This window comes from Nannobrachium achirus (genome assembly GCF_963921795.1).
Source record: "Nannobrachium achirus genome assembly, chromosome: 3".
In the NCBI taxonomy this organism is placed as follows: domain Eukaryota; kingdom Metazoa; phylum Chordata; class Actinopteri; order Myctophiformes; family Myctophidae; genus Nannobrachium; species Nannobrachium achirus.
The window spans coordinates 34,356,188-34,377,926 of record NC_137812.1 but is presented as its reverse complement, the minus strand read 5'-3'; the positions used below and the strand labels follow the sequence as shown (position 1 = coordinate 34,377,926).

At 41.8% G+C, this 21,739-nt stretch overlaps 1 protein-coding gene and 1 pseudogene across 2 annotated transcripts in view; one reads left to right on the top strand and one right to left on the bottom strand.

Annotated features, from left to right (window-relative positions):
- Positions 1–1,573: 1,573 nt before the first annotated feature.
- Positions 1,574–18,513, bottom strand: sec23b (SEC23 homolog B, coat complex II component). The gene is made up of 19 exons (XM_080721478.1): positions 18,360–18,513; positions 17,003–17,230; positions 15,802–15,859; positions 15,114–15,200; positions 14,187–14,423; positions 12,710–12,792; positions 11,901–12,045; positions 9,160–9,318; positions 8,865–8,980; positions 8,447–8,570; positions 8,219–8,299; positions 8,018–8,107; positions 7,435–7,541; positions 6,371–6,524; positions 5,645–5,722; positions 4,912–5,073; positions 4,145–4,231; positions 3,487–3,708; positions 1,574–2,523 (listed from the first exon to the last, which is right to left on the bottom strand). Exons 2-19 carry the CDS (start codon positions 17,221–17,223, stop codon positions 2,434–2,436), a joined length of 2,301 nt encoding a protein of 766 aa, XP_080577604.1. The 5' UTR covers positions 17,224–17,230; positions 18,360–18,513; the 3' UTR covers positions 1,574–2,433.
- A 3,030-nt stretch (positions 18,514–21,543) lies between these two features.
- The window catches only part of LOC308281645, a 23,795-nt pseudogene continuing 23,599 nt past the window's right edge, over positions 21,544–21,739 (top strand). Inside the window, exon 1 of the transcript in view lies at positions 21,544–21,739. This exon is cut by the window's right edge and continues 56 nt beyond it. The product of the transcript in view is annotated as an uncharacterized misc_RNA (transcript).

The following is a 21,739-nucleotide window of genomic DNA, read 5'->3' as shown; positions in this document are numbered from 1 at the left end:
GGTGTTATGTAACGACACAATGACATATTGCATATTATGCTGTACGGTAGAATTCTTATATAATTTATCTTGACCTGCTGCCAGATTCAGCTGATCGACTAGGACTGATCTGTTAGGATTTGATGGAAGATAATATGGCACATTTCCTTGCAGCTTTGTCTAAGCTCGGGATTCACAAGGAAAGAAGCGTCATCAATGATCTTTGAAGAAAGAAAGAAAAACGATTGACAGGCAGGGGATAACATTCACTTGCTTTTCTATATATCAATCTTTTAGTATATGCAGGAATATCCATGTCACAAGATTAAATGTCATTGCCCTGCACTTTGCCATTTGGCCCTGATGTGCCTTCAGAGTGCAACATTGTAAGGCCTAAGCACTTGATAGACGGACTTCATTTGTTTTTCACTGCCAACTTCCGCTTAAAGCTGCTAAGAGTAGAATCTCTCTACAGATAGGCCTGAAGGATTAGTCTTTACAATCTGCCATTCACTGATCCTCGAATACTGCACATACTGTCTGGTCTCTCTGGAATAAGCTTACAGTGTGTGGGACGTGTGGGAGTGGTTTTATGACATGGATTGGTAGTGGATGAGAAAAAGACAACTGTTTAGGAGTAGGTTGTTTTCTTAGTAGGTTGTTGGGATCTGGCAGCATGACACGTTGTGTAAACACATTCACTCCAACGATATCAGGACTTTTCCTTTTCTGCTGTACACTTATTCTCCAGGAGAACCGACTAGTTATCTAGTGTTGTGAGCCATCAAGGAAAGAAAAATCCCTCTCCACGGCTTGCGCACAAGCGAAACAGTTTTCCCCTTTCCCACACTCTGACCTATGAATTCACAATGTCCTTCCTGCTCATTTGACCCTGATCACTAGTTTTACCACAGGAGTTATCACTCTAACTTTTATTTGTATCGAATCTAAAAACATTTGTTTGCCGCTGGCTGCCTTTTTTTTATATTTGTTTTGGGCTTTTATGCCTTTATTGATAGGACAGTAGACTGACAATAGAATGGGGAGAGACATGCGACAAAGGTCGTCCGGATCGGGAATCGAACCGGCGACGCTTCCAGGCATCCATGCCTATGTGGCAATGCCTAAGTGGTATGCACCTGGACCAGTAGTTCAGCGGGCGCCCCACTGGATAACTTTTTGAATCCTTCTTCAGCACAGTAATTTCTCTTCTTTGTTTTACTTAAATCCAAATGTGCTTTCAAAACGTGTTTATTTTGCCACCTTGATGCTTTGTGTAAAGCATTTGCAACTGCAGAAACAAGCTACACAATAAATCTGCCTTGCCCTGGAAAGCTTGGAATTAAGTTGAAAAGTATGAACGCATCTCAGAAAAGAGTAATGCTCATGACACCACACACACACACACACACACACACACACACACACACACACACACACACACACACACACACACACACACACACACACACACACACACACACACACACACACACACACACACACACACACACACACACACACACACACACACACACACACACACACACACACACACACACACACACACAGTCAAGTCAATTGTATACAGTAGTACAGTTAGATCAAGGTTTAATTACAAAGCGTCTACATTTAGATCTGGCAGTCATTCAATACAAAATGATGGTGAATAGACAAACTACAGTACTGTATAGTTGTTTATCATACAATTCCAATGCTCATCATTGAAATTAGAGTCAACGACAACTTTGACTTCCTTTCATCACAGCATTACTTTTAATCACTCGGGAGGGTGGATTTTGTCAGAAGACACTTTTCTCAAAATAAAGTACATCATTGTCAAATTGAACAGCCATCGGCACATAATAAAATGTGCGTCATAGCTAATTTCACAGCAATACATTAATGAGAAATATCTAGAAGTAGCATAACAGACAAAAGTACTTCCTCTTATTAAACAGCATTTTTAACCAATGCCGTTGCAACACTTACACACTTTACAATGGACAAACAAGTATAACAAAATAAAACAATTAAATTATTATTCTTATCATTCTGTATCTAATAGACAAAGTGGGAACAAAACAGCCCAATAAATCTAACCAGAATGCTCACGTGAAGAACACAACGACTCTTGAACAGAATCATCATAAATATCAAGGGAATAGAAACATGGAAATGTTACTCGGTTCCTGTGTAAATACAGCGATGTCCTCTTTTTGTCTTGAACCTTCTCCTTTAGAAAGATTCACTTCCCATGGAAGTGTTAGTGGAGGACTCAACATCAAGTGAGAACTTGAGCTTTGTCTCAGTCCTTGGTTTAGTTGTAGAGATTTCGTCTGGTCCCTATGTTAGTACAGGAATGTCTCTCTTCTAAGTTACTCCTCGTCTTGCATACTTTAGTTTGGTCCCAGCATCTTGCATACTTTAGTTTGGTCCCAGCATGGAGCCTTTCTATGTTGAGCTGGACACGGCTAGTTTCTTCAGATGGTCCATGAAGACCTGGAGGCTGACGTCGTCCGTCAGGATTGGGGATCCCGTCTCCTACAGATACAGAGGAAGCAAGGATGATGATGATCAATGACCCGATTATCCCAAAATGTTATATATATCTGAAAAGATATCATCCATGTCTCTTCAGAACCACACAGCAATTCCCACTACACAGTTTAGTCCTCCCACTTTTTAAAGATTGTATGGGTTGAAATACTTTATATTATGAAATTGTATATAATTACAATGGATGAAACCAAACCAATTTTGTCCACTCACTGTTGAGATTGGCTTATCCACGACTTTATCATTGCCAGAAGGGCACTGGTCAAGGGGGTGACATTATACAGTGGTGGCTCCAGCTAAGCTCCTCTTTAATTTGAAACAATACATGATCAAATATTTCAACATTTTCAGATTTCAACATTACTCACTTACAGTTAGAGGTTGGCCAATCCAAAACCTGCACCTACAGGTATACTGAGTACTTTAACATAGCCTTACAATTTGTGCATACCGTTTCTATCATTGGTTAAACAAACACACAAATAAACAGTGAATCTTTTGAATTAAAAGGTCTTGAATGAATAAATCACTGAACATGGCAAGAGTTTCGGAACTGTCCACAGCTCTCCTCTGAGACACAGACAGGGTACACAACAATGGTACCATATTATAATGAACGAAAATCGCCAATCTACAAGCTCACAATGCAAAATTACATGTTGTGAGCTTGTAGATCTGTAATTTCCGCCTGTTCACCCCAGAAAATGGATGCTACGCTCAGGGTTCCCACACATTTTTACCAAAGAATTTCCAAAACTTTCCCAGAATATTTAAGCCAATTTTCAGAAGAATAATTCAGCACAATAACGAGCCGCTTACTCCTATGTGCAACTTTTTCAGTACTGGATTTTTTTTTCTTTCTAAATATTTCCAGGAATTTCATGACCGTGGGGACCCTGGTTCATGTGTTTAAAAGGCTGTCAGACCATTGCATATATGGTAGCATACCTGTCCCCAGGCGTAGAGGTTGTTGTGAGTCTGTGACGGGTTGACTTTGGACAGCAGGAAACGGGCCTGTGAGCCGCCGTGCTCCGTGTCGATGTAGCGCGGCATGGGGAAGCGTGTCTGTAGGATCTCCTGGGCGTCATCCAGCGGGGCCTGCAGCAGCTGTTTGAAGTTCTCGTATTCCGGCAGTTCCTGATATCCTGCCTTACGCCACTGGGCAATTGTCTACAAAGAAGAAGAAGGAGAAGAGTGTGAGAGAGACGGACATGAGTAATTGGCCAATTCGCACAGCAAGACATCTAGGCCGACGAGTATGATGCAAAAAACGGACGCTGGCTTTGGTCAATCACGCCGATATTTTCTGATATGAAAGATTCACATTATGGGTTAGCATCTCTGAGGTTTTACATGTTATTTATATAAACAAAGTGAGTCACTGTCATGGCAAAGGGTGTGTATTGACTATGCCAGGGGTCCTCAAAGTGAGGTACAGGGACCCTCTTCGTTCCAAATAGACCTTACAGGTCTGTAACTCCAAGAGTATACAAATGAACCCAGGGTTCATTTGGTTCCATTTGTATACTCTATAGAGTTATGGGGGTCCTTGAAATTAAATTAAATTGCACTACACCAATGTTTACAGTGAGGTGTTGAGTCTCACCTCTCCGTGGAAGATGACCAGCTGGAAGAATGTGTCCATGAGGAGGATCTTGTCTGGCAGGATGCTGCTGCTGTCCAGGAGCACAGGCTGGGGAGACGAACCACACACACACACAGGTCAATGATCACATTCACAATGGGACAGCAACTGAGCCATTTCGAACTACCGCCTATTTTCGCCAGTATGACAAGACCAAAACGGAGAGATTTAGATTTTATCAATTTACCTTCTAAATTATTCATGTCTACAGCCTGTGCTAGGCCACACCTCAGTAAATACCTTGAGGAAGTTACCATATCTAAGACAATGCAGTGTTGGCAGTACCTCAACCTGCCCTGACAGGTTTAGGAGTAAACACCTTTATACTATATTGACGCCCCAGGTGTCAATACTTGGTTGACACTGAATTTTTCCACCTAAAACAAACAAGCTTACAACGTGTCAAGTTGTGAGCTTGTAGTTCTGCCATTTTTGCTGAATGTTCTTCAACAGCCTTATGACAGACAGACACAGAATAGGGATGCCAGGGTTCAGGTTGTTAATTTAACTATTAGAGTGCAACAGTGTCCAGTTAACACACAGGATTTGACAGCATAGAGGTTCAAAGGTTGTGCAGTGGTGTTGTCACGCTACAGAAACAGGAGATAGGCTCCTGCCCTATGAGCCTCATGGCTCGGCCGAGTCATATGGGCCTCATGGCTCGGCAAGGCTTACTATGTACTATGTACTATGTACAGCAGTGGTGTTGGTCTAGGTATGAGACTGACCTCTGGTGGCCCATAGAAGGAGTAAGAGTAGAGGATGGGCTGGATCATGATTAAAGACTGCATGAGATCCTCGCGGACAAAGTGGTGCCTGTAGTAAGAGGATTCATCTGGACTGTTGTTGAACACTTGCAGGAATGGCGACCGCCGCAAGTGGAACATGAACTGCCGGAAGGGAGGAGAGAAAGAGAGAGTTATTACGCATTCAAATGAGTTGTCGAGATGCTATGTTTTAGACCAGGGGTATATTTAACCACTTGAACCGTCAATACTTAATAAACTTGACCTTTCACTCTGTAATTAGTCGGCTCTTTTCCCCCCTCTACACCAAACCTTTATGCCAAAAATAGCCGATCTACAAGCTCACAACGCCTCGCAGTGCGAGGCGTTGTGAGCTTGTAGATCGGTTATTTTTGGCTAAAGTTCTCAGAATAAGGACACTAGGGTTCAAAAACGAAGAAAAATGTTTCTATCACACAAAGATTTGGAGGACCCCTATAGTAACTCTGAGGACCCCCTAGGGGTCCCGGACCCCCTGTTGAAGACCCTTGTTTTAGACATTTTCGAATGTCTAAAACGAATGTTAGATAATTTGTGAAAACCGATGATTATTGTTGCCATGCTGGATAAAGGTGAAATTATATTGGATTCAAGGTAGGATTCAACTCTGTAATCTCCCCTAATGGTGTGATGAAAGTATATAATGCCATGATGGCCCACTAGGTGGCAGACTTACCTGTGGGTAGAGGGACAGAGACTCTGACAGTTTGAAGGATGTGGGATCGTCCTTGTTGAACTGGCCAAACTTTTGACACTGTAACCAAGGAAGAGAACAAGCCTCAGAACACCGAACAGCATACCTCTAATAATCACATTTGGGCCTAGAATTATTGAATGCTTTAACTACTGAAAAATAGCAGATATATAAGCTCGCAGCGCGGCACAAGCTTGTAGATCTGCTATTTTTGAAAAGTCGTGAAAATGTGTGCAAATCTTTGAATATCTAATTTTTAAAGTGAACAATTTGTAACTCAAATATTTGCTTCTGGGGGGTCCCTGATACAAAATATTTTGAGACGGGGGCCGGCGGCCAAATACATATAATTCTAGGGGACCTTGACATGAAAGAGTTTGAGAACCACTGACGTAGAAACATGTGTTTTTCAAAAAAAAACAAAAAACGTAGAAGGTCTTAGAATCAGGTCAAAATCGGGTCAAAATTCAAATGTTCAGGATTTTTCAAAAATAAAGCATAAAATAATAATACGCAATAATGCGTACACGGTCTAAATGTAATAACACAGGCTGGCATGTGAAAGAGCTTCACTGTATCAACACAGAGGAATGAGGCTACATTCTACATTCTTCATACTGTACATTCCAGACAACTCCCAGGGCGCATTTTCCATTATGACAAACTACATTGTCCCCTTTCATTCAGTGGTTTGGGACTGCCACTCACCAAGCGGATGAGCTGTCTGTCAAGCCAGCGCAGGACATCCGGCCCCTCCTCCGACTCCGCCCTGAAGACGCCCAGGCGAGCCATGAGCACAGCGGACGCCTCCTGGTCGAACGACGTCTCGATGTGCTGGATCTGTGTCTGGGCGTCCGCCCAACTGGTGGGAGGGACAGAGAGAGAGAGAGAGAGAGAGACGTCAGCAACGGAAGGAGTGTTGAAACCAGATAAGGGCAGGTGCAGAAGGTGTATGAATGACGCGTTTGTGTGGCTTTAATTTCTCTGTACCACAATGGAATTTAGTGCAAACATCCTTTTCAACAAAGCCAATATTGACTCTGGTATTCACTGGCAGAGAACTCTACTCTACTCTAGTAATAGATTCTGGTTTTCCTTGACACGTCGGAGAACTCTCAACTGCTTAAGTAATAGATTCGGTTTTTCCTTGACGCGTCATCCATGTATACTTTATCAGAGGCCTATATTTGTGTTCTATGGCTTTTGCTTTTTTTGTGCTGTGGTTAGCAATATACAATGTTCTTCTGCATTAAGATAGTATTTAGATACTCTGGCCTTTTTGGAGTGGTATTTTAGCCTGCTGTATACTAGTGAATAACTAGTAATAACTGTTTTTATCCTAAGTGATCTGACTGGTAATAACATATTGCACCAGTTTTACATGTTATCTGGGAATGTTAAAGCCAATGGTTTAGTACAGATGTTCCCTGTTGAGATTGGCACATTTCACCCAGTTTTTTTCATCTCACTCACGTCACTGTCTGCTGACCTCACTCAGCAACGAAATAAACAGAAAATAAACAAAAATAAAACAATTGACAGGAGGCAAGCAGTGATCACCCCATGATGTGCACTGCAATGTAGTTTCAAATGCACTACATTGCAGGTGCTTTTTTTTTAGAGTAAAAAACTAAAAAAGAAGAAGACTTGTGTGACATGCATTATCTGGGCAGATTGGCACTGCCCCAGGAAGTGTGCCAATCTCAACAGGAAACAACGGTACATTTTGCCTGTTATGAACCCTCCCCCTTGTTAACAGAGCAGAATCTTACTTCCTGGCGATGGTGGTGACTCGGACTCTTCTCTGAGTGCTGGAGTGCTGGTACTGGGTCACAAATTGGATCGCCCCTCTGCCACCCTGGGGGATGGGTGCATTGTGCTGAAACACACAACAAGGGAGACAGTCAGTAAGAATGCTCACAATCAGCTCTTTTTCCCCTCCTACTCTCAGTATGCGCCAAACAAAATGATCTGGGTTCAGGATTACATGGATAGTGTTTTCTCCTTTTATCTAGAATGATTCAGTGGTATGATGCATTTTAATTAAAAATCTAATAAAACTTTGATCTTTATTTAGGTAAAATCACACTGAGATGCAAGATCTCTTTTACGAGGGAGCGCTGTTCAGGTATAGCAGCAGTACAAAAAGCTACAACTTACAAAACAAAAGAGTTTCGTAAGACAAGTGCATTTAACATAATTGCAATTAGGTATGCCACTTTCGTCAACCAGATAACAGATAACTGGATTTTGTGATAACATGGAGAAAGAATGATCACTTGAAATGCATGAGAACTTCTCAGATGAGCTCACAAGATAAATCTATAAATTAAGTATAATCTTTGTGCGTGTTACCTGATTCACAACTTCAAAATACATGGCCAAAGTAGTGGAGGAGTCGAGACCGCATATTTTCCACTGGCTGGTCCCACCAACACCCATCTCCTACACAAAGCAGTGAGACAGACGGTGATAAATATCAGTGAGTACAGTTCCTCAATTGTAAGAACAAGGGAATTTGAATGTCAGGGATCTTCCTCCGTAACAATGACTCACATTCTCTGAAATGCAGGGACCCTTTGAGTTTAGGGACACACACGGTCCAATGGCCCCACACACCTTCAGCTCCCTTGATGTCTGCAGGCAACACAAGAAGTCACGAAAACTATTGTAAGCGTAAAACATTTATATCTTGCTCATGTAGGTTACTTGAACAACTGATTTGATTTTAAGTCATATCACCAGAAAAGAATGACACTTGACTGAAAACACTGGATACCTCACCTTAACCTCCAATGTGGCTCCGAAGGCCATGCGGAACTCTCCTTGGAAGTCTTTACTGAAGACGCGCTGGAAGGTCTGCTTGAAGAGGGAGGTGTTGAAGGAGTCCCCCATCACGATGTGGCCCCTGAGAACAGCACAACAACATATTGACTCTAGGAATCTCACTCGCAAAGCTCACATTTCTAAAAGACGGCAACACATTAACAGCAGCGACCTGTTGCTCAATTTGACAACTTATGACACAGGCTCGCCACATGAGGTTTGAGATCCTAAAGCCAGATTTATACTTGATTTTTAAGATTTTTTTCCCGCACTATGCCTATAATAGGTACAATATATTGTTAATTTAAATATTTTATAACATTTCCTGCCTGGACCATTTGTAATTATCATTGTAGTAGTGGACTGACTGACTGACCCGGTGAGGTTTGATAAGCACTTCATCTCCAGCAGTCCGCTCTGGTCCAGAGCACAGGCGTAGATATCGATACAGTGGCCGTTCACAGCAGAGCGGTTCGACAGGGCTTCGTAGTACTGAACATCACAGGAAATAAACACACATAGTCAGGAAAATTGTTGTGGGACTCGGAGAATTGGAGGTTGTGATGTTAGTAAAACTATAATATGGGATAGTTTAAGACCTAAATGTATGGGTATGCATGGGTAGATATAGAGATAGAGAAAACACAAACAAATGTCAGTCATTCCCCCACCTTGGTAGCTTTCTTTAGGTGGCGAGCATTGTCCTTCTGGATGTCGTGCCACGAGCGAATGGGGGTCTTCAGCTCATCTCCCACCACCATTCCTGGGCCCTGGGTGGGGGGGCCGCCAGTAAACAGCATCACACGGGCCCCTGTGTTGGGAAACGCACCCTGGGGACAGAGTGAAACACAAGTAGGCTTGAGTTCTCTAATGATCTCCGTCTGTTTCCCCATCACCAACAGAGCTCAATAATCATCGTAATGAAACCTAATGGATACTACATGTGTCCGATTTAGGGGGTCATAACTTTCAGGAGAAAGATTAGGAAGAGAATTAAAACAGCGAACCCCTATTTAAGATGATTTCTTTTTACTCCAATACAAATCACATTTCTTCCTGAAGTTAATCTGTAATAACAGAGGGCATCTCAATATAAACAGTCAAAAGATATATTAGTTGGCATTTGCAAAATGTGCCACAGTATTTAAATTTAAATTTGCAAATAGAGTTGCACCTGTATATGCAAGGTAAATAAACTTGGGAAACAATGAAATCTGATGAATAATTCATAGTTGAAAATAGTATCATACACATAAAAATCATTAACTCTTTATTTTATTCCAAAGAGAGTGGTGACATTTATAACATTTTCAGAGTTAAATTACTGATGGTTTTACTGACTCACAAGTGTGAGATACAAAATAACGAGACAAAGCAATTCCAGAGATAAGTTTGCTATTGTTTTGCTATAGTCGGTGCACATTCTGCTGATATTGTCTTGATAATCAATGCTCCATAGCCAGACCTTACAAAGACATGTTCATAGGGTACCCACTATCTTAAGATTTCTTACTCACTAATGGCATTTTTATCTTTGAATGAATATGAATCACTGTCATGGGGGTATATCTAGGTTCTTCACTTCTAACTGGGAAACTCATGGCTGATAGTCAGGTCCCATCAGCAGTTTAGAGACCACAGAACCGTAGGAACATCCTGACACTCTTGTGTACTGACAACAAGCACCTAACCAATCTTAAGTAACACGTCGTCACCCTTGTGTTGTACTGTAGATAAGAACCGTTCCTAATGACCACAGGGTGGAACATTGGACTCAAACACCATGCAATAGCTGTTCTGTTCTGTCATTGTCGCTCACATTAAATTGTGGACAATTTGTGGACAAAAAACGGTCTGGAGAAAGACAAAGTAACTGAAAGTCTGCATAAATGATAGCAAAATCTAAGTACTTTGTGTCTTTAACAAAAGGCAGACTTGATGTCAGACTTGATGTCACCCATATGTGACAAAGTCCAAGTGCAGGAGTCTGGGAAAGGCCAGAGCCGCGTCATGTTTTACAGTAAATACCTCAGATGTGATTTAACTAAGAGATTGCACTCTCATTGTTAAATGTAGGATTTACTACTTTGATAGTTGTGATAACAAGGTCACAACAAAAGTGGATCTGTGATAATACCCAACCAATACAATGTAACACCGAGTAAAGAGCTGCTGAGCTGCCAGGGATTTATTTTTATGTGTGATCATCCAAAAGTACATCAATATTACATTCATTTAGGATGGCCACAGATAAATAGTCAACAGAAAACTGGGTCCACATTGCTTTTATGCCTGGTTTATATACACAAACGACTCATTGATCAAGTGAAAGTGTTGCTGAGATCACCCAGATTTCAATCCAAACATTCCAAAGCAGATAAATGATGGAAGGCCCTAATTTTATTCTAATCAAGCCAATAAGCCATAAGAGCAAGGAGAGGAGAGTGATCTATTATGTAAGTGCTTGGATTAGCAGAAGAGAAAGGGATATGGGGGAGGAACCGAGACAAGAGGAGAACGGACAGTAGGCAAAATGTAAGGTTCTGAGCTTTGAACTGACAAAGCACAACATGTACTAGAGCAACAAAAATCACTCAGGAGATAGCATTATCAGGATTATGTGTTTGTGTGTGTGCGTGTTAGTGTGTGTAGCTAAATATGTGGCATGGTCATCGAGGAATGGGCAAAGTTCAGGTTAGTACAAAATAATTAAATGACATGTACAAAGAGCTGTCTGGGACGCCTGCTGGCCTAGTTCCAGGCGCATACCACATACAGACTCTAGCCAGCCTGACAGGGCTTTGCGGTTTCGAATCCCGACAAACTTCGCTGCATGTCAATGTCAATCCCCATCTCTCTCTCCCTGTTTCCTGTCCTATCTTCACTGTAATACTATTAGTAAAGGCAGAAAAGCCACACAAAAAAAGTTTGAGAAACACTGGTATACATCCCTCAACTGTATACATGTGTTGTTAGGGCTGTCTCAATTATTACATAATCGTCTAATCGTGATTATTTGACATTATCGCAATTATTTTGTCATAATCGTCATAATCGTGAATGTTGAAAAATGTCCGAAATAGTGGAAATAGCAGATCTACAAGCTCGTTGTGAGCTTGTAGATTGGCTATTTCCACTATCAAAGTAATTTTTTTAAGTAGTAAGTTGTCAAATATGTCAGTAATTTCTTTGTATATTTAGGTTATGTGTCATATCTACCATGTACAACTTCAAAGCCTAAAAGCCAAACAGAAATGTAATTATCAACGACAAAAACACAATTAAATCGTTAATCGCCAATTATTTGAGTGACAATTAATCGTCATGTAAAATGTCATATCGTGACAGCCCTATGTGTTGTATGCGGTTGTGTGCGCGAAAGAAACAGATGAAATGTGTAGTAGCACAGTACCTCCAGCAGACCCACGGCAACAGACAGAGCCACGCCAGTGGAGCGCAGAGGCCTCTTGCCCTGAGGGACCGGCCAGGGGTCCCTCTGGAGCTCCCCTAGCAGGTCTGTGAGGTTCATGTCCACTCGGTGGACAGGCTGTAAGAACCTGCACACAGAAACATGCACACACACTCCTTAGACAGGATAACTGCTACAGATGATGATGTAGTATGTGCCGGTCAAAAGATTGTAATTGTAGAAATAGTCATTCAATATTCTCTAGTGCAGGGGTCTTCAATAGGGGATCCGGGACCCCTAGGGGGTCAGAGTTACTACAGGGGGTCCTCCAAATCTTTGTGTGATAGAAACTTTTTTTTCTCCTTTTTTATATTAACAACTTGAACCCTAGTGTCCATATTCGGAGAACTTTAGCCAAAAATAGCAGATCTACAAGCTCACAACGCCTCACGCTGTGAGGCGTTGTGAGCTTGTAGATCGGCTATTTTCGGCAAAGAGCCTTGGTGTAGAGGGGAAAAAGAGCAGACCAAGTACAGAGTCATAGGTCAAGTTTATTGAAGGTTCAAGTGGTTAAATATCTGGGAACACACATTTAGATGAACCCAAAATACACTGATGATTGTGCTGTCAAACGATGAAACTAAACTATATGGTATCTACGGGTTGTTGGGGGTCCTGCTTCGTCTCTCTCTCTTCAATTCCCCCTTAACTTAAAACAAAAAAAAACAAAAAAAAAACATAAAACCAAGGGGTCCTTGGCCTGAAAACATTGAAGACCCCTGCTCTAGTGATAAAGTGCCAGTATTCCATACTTGCAAGTAGCTGCAGCCTCTTGAGGTGCCATGGTCCAGCCTGGCTGTCCTGGCGCGGCTGGCTTTGTTAAACCCAGCATCTCCTAAAGCACAAAAACAATGTAACAACACATGTAAGTTTTACAAAAACATCAACACATTGCCTACAGCTTACCCAAAATGGTAACAAATATAAGAAAGCATAAATTGTTCTCTTTGACCCAAATATCCAATGACCGAGTCACAAAAGTAATGTTACCTTTATTGCATCCCTTTAGGACAATAAAGTATCTCACTGTACCATCTGAGTTGACCTGGATCATCACATCCATTCATAGCATTTAATTTCTCACATAACCTGCATACTCCTTCTAGCCTGCGGGGAGTCGGGGACTCACGTGCAACGCATTACATTTCACTGCAGTTCATTGAATTTCTATGCTATGACCTAGATGTGATCTTAGACGATGGATCAACGCATTGTCAGGAACTTGTCTTTATGGGAATCGACACAATGATATCGTATTAATAAAACCCACCGTGGGACAAAGTTCTGAGCCTTGATTCTCTGTCTCTGTTTACCAGATCAAATGTACATGCTCTACTTTACTTTTGGAAAGCATCTACTGAAATTCCCTTTCATCGTCACTATTTGCCACTATTTGTTTAAATGTTGTTGTTTTCACCGTTGATACATAAAGCACGTGTCGCCGCGGGACCCATAAAATAATCATATGGGACCCATTTGAATGACCACCTGTGGATCCCGTGACCCATTACATTGAAAACCTAGCAACATCATATGTCCCGTCCAAATAAACAAATTAAGTAATTATAAATATCACATTTTCTCAATTCTATATCAAGGAATCGCCATGAGAAAAAAAAACGTCTAATATATTTGTTATAAATTTAATTTACAAAATCGCTTATTCTGATTAACTACTTAACCCTGCATTCTACTTCACTGTACAATGGTGGCCTACAAAAATAGTGAAAATAGCGATCTGCGAAGTTAACACCAAAAACAGTGATGTTGTGGCTTTACTCCCCCCCCCCCTGCTTTAGGGCTGTCACGATATGACATTTTACATGACGATTAATTGTCACTCAAATAATTGCGATTAACGATTTAATTGTGTATTTGTCGTTGACAATTACATTTCTGTTTGGCTTTTAGGCTTTGAAGTTGCACATGGCAGATATGACACATAACTTAAACATACAAAGAAATTACTGACATATTTATCAACTTTCTACTTAAAAAATAACTTTGATAGTGGAAATAGCCGATCTACAAGCTCACAAGGCGTGTTGTGAGCTTGTAGATCTGCTATTTCCACTATTTCTGAAAATGTTTGTCAATGTATGAACATTTTTCAACATTCACGATTATGACGATCATGACAAAATATTTCCGATTATGTCAAATAATTACGATTAGACGATTATGTAATAAATTGTGACAGCCCTACCCTGCTTTCCCTAATCCACCCACCTGGATCTGTTTGGCAGAGAGCTCCTTGGTGCCCCTGAAGACGTAGCTCTTGGCGATGCCCTCACAGCTGAGCTCGTGGACCTGGACCATGCGTCCAAAGGTGATGAGGCCCACCAGGGCATTGGGCGGCAGCAGGCTCAGGGACATCTGGAGGGATTCCCTGAGGGCCTGGAGATCCTCTTCTTCCAAACACGTGTCCACCACATAGAGGAAGACCAACGGAGTGGCCGGTCCACGCTGGCAACAATTTGGAAAGGGAAGAGAGATGTTAAGACTATTATGGCTGAATGGTGTTCCCAATGTATGACTTTTGACTTGCAGCCCCCAGTCCAAACATCAACAGTTAAAGCCTTATACACACACACCGGGGGCATGATAAATAAACACTACGAATATGTGCCATCGAAGATTTCGTATCAAACTATTCATATAGTTCATGCATCCTTCATGCAAGATGATGTATTTATTCACAGCATGGAATCTGGCAATGTGTGTAGTGTACCTGCTGTGATTTACTGATTTTCTGAGCATGCTTTAGGGAAGATGCTCCTAAACCATGCTCAGAAATGATTTATCTGCTGTACGTAATACCATTAAACTACCACTTGGAAGGGAGCAGGGTTTGAACCAGAACCTTCCGGTTCACTTCCCGGTCAGTATTGCAACTAAACAGGACAATATCAAAAGGATATTATCCAGCTCAAAGTTGATTGGACAGCATGACAGCATGCACACATACACAGATTCTGTGTTAACAAAGTGGAGTGCAAAGTGGAGTGATGTTTCAATGAGCACCAGCGTGAGATAAATCACTTGGACGTTTAGTGACCCTAAATGTAGTAAAAGCTTGTACAGCATGTGTCCAGTACATACTATCTCTTTACTCAATGGTTCAGATTAGAGTGCAGTCATATAGGACATGTTTACCTGTACTATGTACTCAATGGTAGAGAACTGAGGCATAAGTTCAGCTGGCTGGTTCACGTCTGATATTCCTGCATAAGAGGGTGGGAACTGGAGGGAAGAGAAAGAAAGAAAGAAAGAAAGAAAGAAAGAAAGAAAGAAAGAAAGAAAGAATGACTTAAACAATAAATGATGGGCCTATTAAACAAATGTTACAGGTGTCCTTGTGCCTTCATATATCACACATGGTGGTACCTATAGTATGCATTAGACCAGGGGTCTTCAACGTTTTCAGGCCAAGGACCCCTTAGTTGAGAAAGAGATGATCCAGGGACGCCCACAACCTTTTCAGAGATTCCAATCATCAGAGTATTTTGGAGTCATGTCAATTTGTGTTTTCAGACATTTAACCAATTGAACCGTCATTATTCATTACTTGACAAACTTGACCTTTCACTACTTAGTCTGCTCTTTTCCCCTCTACACCAAACCTTTTTGCCGAAAATAGCCGATCTCTGCTATTTTTGGCGAAAGTTTTCAGAATATGGACATAAGGTTCAAGTGGTTACTATAAAAAGAAGAAGAAAACATTTTGAATCACTCAAAGATTTGGAGGAACTTTATAGTAACTCTGAGGATGCCCTTGGGGTCCCGGACCCCCTGTTGAAGACCCCTGTATTAGAGTCTAGACTATTCACTACTTAGTACTTACTGGGTTTCTTTGGAAGCAGAAGTTACATGCCCATATCTTGGCTCTGAAGTCGACTTGACTGTATAAGAGGACAAAAATATGAAAGCAAAGTGAGTACTCAAGACAACAAATAATGCCTGCAGCATAATTATTGTTATGCTAGTATACTACTAGGTGTGTCTGCAGTGTGCTGACAAAATTCACCTAAGGCTCTAGCTGTGTCTACAAATGGAGCGCTGGCTCAGACGTTCATATTCATATTCCTGAAGGTGTGCTATACCACACCTAAAGGTTGCTGCACCTCAACAATGTTTAGATGAGTCACAAACCTTTTGGGGCAGACGATGCTATGACACTGACTGCAACACTGCATAAGCCTTATATTTATATTTACTTAACAAAAAGAAGCAATACCACACATAACATACGTAGCAGCCAGCCACTGGCTAGACAGGTGCCTAGATAGATTTTCATATGCATGTCACAATGAATGCAAATGCAAGTGATATTTTGTCACGGCAAGAACCAATGATTAAACACCCATCGTTTAAAAAGGGATAAACAAAAATCACTGATTAAAAGCTTACAAGTTTTGAGGACAGTAGGTAGGCTAGATAGATATATTCAATTAATTTCAGGTGTCATTCGTTTTACCCCCTTATGTTTACTAGCTGATAGAATGCTTCAAATTCAAAAGCTACTGGTGAGAAATATTTTGGGCTCAGCTAACATTTATTTCCATAAATCGATTAATGTGTTCATTATATTTTTGAATATTAAAATTTAACTAGAAATACTGTTCCTACGAAACAGTGTGGGCTCGCATGTAACACCATGTATTGGCTACACCTCATTGGCTAAGGGCCCTGCCTATGTAGATAAATAATGAAGATAGCATATGTGGGCTCGCTTTCAGCGAGACCACAGTTATTATTATTCATGTATAACAAATGGTATATGCTCATCACATTCACGAGTTATCTGAACAAACAGACAGAGATTGCAATTGCTTACAGAGCAGTGAAAAACCTACAGTAGATTTTCATTTTATACAACAAAGACAAGCTTCGCATTTTGGCCAAGTTGTAAACAGCACCTTTTAGAATTGTTATAAGCTACATCTCTAAACTGATTATATTTATAACATGTTTTAATCGATAAAAATGTCTGTGCCTCCGTTAATAATTTCCACCCCCAAAAATCCTTTTTTCAATCAACTCACCATAGTGGGTTGAGCACCGCCTTGCAGTTGGCTCGGCTGCAGAGGACTGGTTCGTACTGGACCGGGGGCAGGTCAGGCCTTTCTTTCAGGGGGGTGAAGAGGCAGGAGACGGGGACCACCAGCCTGGTGGCCTCCAGGCGGCTGGAGGGCCAGAGGTTCCAGCTAAACCTCACCCCATCCCTGTCCTCGTTCTGTTGGATGAACTCCTGGTAGGTCGCCATTGCCAAGCTTCGGTGTTGGGAGGAGAACATATGATAAAGAATCCAGAGGTGAATAAGTAGTCGAATGCTCTGTATTAAATTTATGTGAAGAATGAATAGATCGTCCGAGTGGTAAACTTCTTGCACTAAAAGTTTAGCACAAGAGCACAGACACAGCCTGTGTGTCTTAACTGGTTGAGTGCTCTGTCCTACTCTGTTGAAAGCTTTTTGACAGTCTGCAAGGAGAGCCTGCCTTTCCACTGTATATACTGTTGCACAGGCTTTGTTTCCTTTGTCTCCATGCTTGGGTAAAATAGGACATATGTAGAAGAAAGGATGACGCTCAAGTATGCCATCAGAAACCTGATCAGCATGTTTTGATACGTGAGCGTGGTGGAATCCTAAAGATATTTTTAGGTTACATTTTTCAACAGGATATATTTAGGTCACACTCACACCTTTGTGAACAGGTGTGACAAACAATACAGTAAATGCCACCTCACCCAGGAGGATGCAAGCCAAATAAAGTGCTTAGTATGCAGGATATTGCAGACTAGTAGGCTAGTAGGCTTTGTGGAATACCTTACAATATTTCAAATATAATTTATATTTGATATAAGCATCAACAATGTCAGAGATAAAAAGAACACACATAGAACCAGAATCCATAAATGACAACAATATTAGTGAAACCTTATTTTCTCTAAGGAACAACAAGTATGCGTCAGTAAGTTATGCCCACCACCAGTCAGTGTAAGAAATCGTTCCCACTTTCTGTGTTCACATAAAAAAAGCCTAATATTTTCCAAGCAGTTAATGTCGAGTCTGCACTCTGCACCATTTTATCGGTTGGGAGTTTAAGGGGAAACACGAATGGAAATCCCCGGTGCAGTGTAGTATCGATTGTTGAAAATAGGATGGAAAACACAAATTGGATGATCTACCGGGCGGCCTACTTCATAAATCATCAACATTGTGTTGAAACTTGTAACTGATCTCAAAGAGCATGTGATGGTAGTTGGAACAGAGGTCTTTTAAACCACTTGTGACGGGAAATCCGTCTTTCAACACAGCAGGGTAAACAGAAGGAAGCGAAAAAATACGACTGGCCTAGTTTCTAGTCGGTGCTTCTAGAGGTAGGGATATATAGTTCTTACCTTATGTTATGTAGTTTGTTGATGGTAGATCCAAATAAAGAGTATAAAAAATATATACAATTTAAAACAAATTACATGAACATTTGTAGCTCCACTGCGGCAGATGGGCCTACAGAAAGGACAGACAGAACAGACTGTGGGGATGGTCGCTAGCACAACCGGTTCCTGTACTTCAATAGAATGACGTGTTACTACACATTCACTGCTCTCCCATTGGCTCCTCCTGTCCTGACGTCACGTGCACGCACAGCGTTCCATTCTGATTCAGCTCATTTATGCTCCATCGTACGATGGTGTTGTGCGCCCAAAAAGAATCGATCTACAAGCTCATCATAACGCATTAACGCGATACGACGCTTTGTGAGTTTGTAGATCGGCTGTTTTAGGTCTCTCTCTCTCTCTCTCTCTCTCTCTCTCTCTCTCTCTCTCTCTCTCTCTCTCTCTCACGCACGCACGCGCACACGCGCACACACACACACACACACACACACACACACACACACACACACTAATGGCATTGGCAGTTCATGACATTCCTTTTCCACCGGCCGCATTCTGGGAGAGAGGAAAAACTAAATATCATGAATATTATAATAGCCTACTTAAAACACCTGATCTGACCGGAATCTCTGCCTCTGCTTAGCTGCTTTCCCTTCAAGTTCTCACCTGAGTGTGACGAACCAAACGTGCAAATAAATAAATAAACATAGCAGCAGTAGGCCTACAGACTGTGCCCTACAGAGGGCGGTGTAGAGCAGCAGTATTAGGCAGTGCTAGTAGAACATGACAGTGGTGGTGTGTAAAATATCTAAAATGATATCAGCACAATTCAGCACAAATCCACCACAATTATGACACCATTTTTATTCATGTTTTTGTTTTCATCATGGGGTGCCATGGGGAGGTCATATCCGGGAATGCCCAGTCTCATGTGGTCTATAACGTCAGACATCTCCATATTTGGGAAAAGTTACATTTTTGCATTTTCCCATTCAAGTCAATGGAGAAAATGTATTCACAAAAAAAGAATTACATATAAATTAAAGTATAATAATATATAACATATCTCTTAGCAAAATGCATCCCTGCGTGTCCGATGAAGCCAGTCAATTTGACATATGAACCAAGAGAAAAGGTGAGAAGGGCTTAAAAGAAATGTCAAGCTAGACATCCCGACTCTGTTATAGAACCTCTATGGCTGCAAGATCTGGGGTCCCCTTGCCAACCAAGATTTTGAAAAATGGGACAAACACCAAACCAAGACTCTGCATGCATCCTCCACACCCAACATGACCTCCAGACCTACTGCACATACAGTATAAAAAGAGCGTATACCATTTTTCTTTTCTTTTCTTTGCATACTATTGAAATCGTATTGGGAAAAATGCTGCTATTTGTTCCAAAAAGCTTCATACCCTGTATATACTGTACATAACAACAAAACATGACATAGCTCTGTTTAAGCAATGATGTACCCCCTCCAACTGAATACCAGAAGAGTTACCGACAATCGCACTCACCCTGGACCGCAGAAGAGTCACCTGGGAATTCTCACAACCCAGCGGCGAGATTTCCAGGCGAGATGGTTTTAGGGTGAGTTTACTGGTTACCCTCCCACTGAATACCTGTATAATTATATTCCCCATTGTCAACTGTTTTTATTATGTTTTGACACTTGCTTTGGCAATGTATGCTAAACATATGTTTTCTCATGCCAATAAATAGAATACATCAGTACATCAACATCAATACATCAAATGCATAGAAATGTCAATCTAGAAAGAATACCAAGCACCTAATCAGTAAAAAACTTTATATAAAAACGTTATTGCGACCTTTTTCTACAGTCTATGATCGCGACCAAAGGTCACAGTTTACCATGAGAAATGTCACAGCTTGTCAGCTTGTCTGCGTGTAGACGTGAAGCTGCGTACACATTATTCCCTTGACACATCACTGTGACATCACAGGTGATATCACAGGTGACATCACCTATGTAAAAGTCCATATATGGGTATTCCCCAGAATCCCTTTTATGCCCATATATGAAGATCCCTGATGTCATCGATATATATCACTGGCCAGATGGCCAAGACATGGCCCTCATGGATCTTCATGTATGGGCATAATATATTGTATGTTGTGATGTCATGGGAACCACTCTAACAGATTCCCTTTTATGCCCATATATGGAGATCCCTGATGTCATAACAAAATTAAGCCCATATCTAACAGGACTTCATATGGGAATGCCCATCATATGGAGGAAGACAGCCTGTGCAGCTGGTTCAGACAGGGATCTCCATGCATGTATGAGCGATCTATCTATCTATCTATCTATCTATCTATCTATCTATCTATCTATCTATCTATCTATCTATCTATCTATCTCTGTAGATGGATAGATGGATAGAACCATGCATTTAGATGGATACTAAGCTAGATGGCTATGGCCTAGAACTGTCCATGGTCCTGACTCCTGCGTGTTGCTCCTGCATGTGGATCTCGCCCAAGTGATTGATGCCCATGATGGTTCTACGCATAAACGGCAGTAGATGGCAGTGCTTACATGCTGCAGCCTTCCCTGAATGGGGGGGGGGGAGAGGGGGGGAGAGAGAGAGAGAGAGAGAGAGAGAGAGAGAGAGAGAGAGGGTGGTGGTAAGCTACAGTATGATTCTGCAGGCAGTCACGGTATCTCCCAGCCTATACTCTCGTGCACTTGCAGGCTGGCGATGCGACCACACGGCGTAACCTTTCCTTTGTGTTGGAGTGTGCAGAACCAGGAGGCGATAGCTGTGTATTTTATTAACTCCACGCAACCTGCCGAAGCTTTTTACACTTCGACCGCAATTGGGGCTGAATCTGGATGCAGAGTCGAGACGAGAATAATCCACTAGCCTACAGAGTCTAGGGCTGTGGGCATTCCGTCCAGCCTGGTGTGTGAGGATGTTGCAGTGATAGGAGCCTATAGGGGGGTTCTAGTCTCTCGCCCAACCTACCGGCATCGTCAGCTGTTGCTTTTGGCGAGAGGAAGGGTTGGAGGCAACAGAAAAAACTATGCGATTCGATATCAAACGTTGATCATTTTCCAATTATTCTCGACTCGGGAGCGGATGCGAGCAGAGGTTGCCAACGAGTCGCTGAGTATTATAGACCCGCCGTTGGCATCGGAGGAAGTCTACCAATGGAGAAAGCTACTCCGCCGCCCCAGCCCCAGCCCCAGATCCAGTTGTCGATTGCAAAGGCTGAAACTCCTGCAGAGGACATTTCCAATCTGACGGACGACGAGCTTCTCAAGTGGGCCAAAGATGATCTGGTGTGGCGCCTCAGACGCTCCGAGGCCGACAAGATGAGTGTCATTCTGGACCACGGGAATCTGA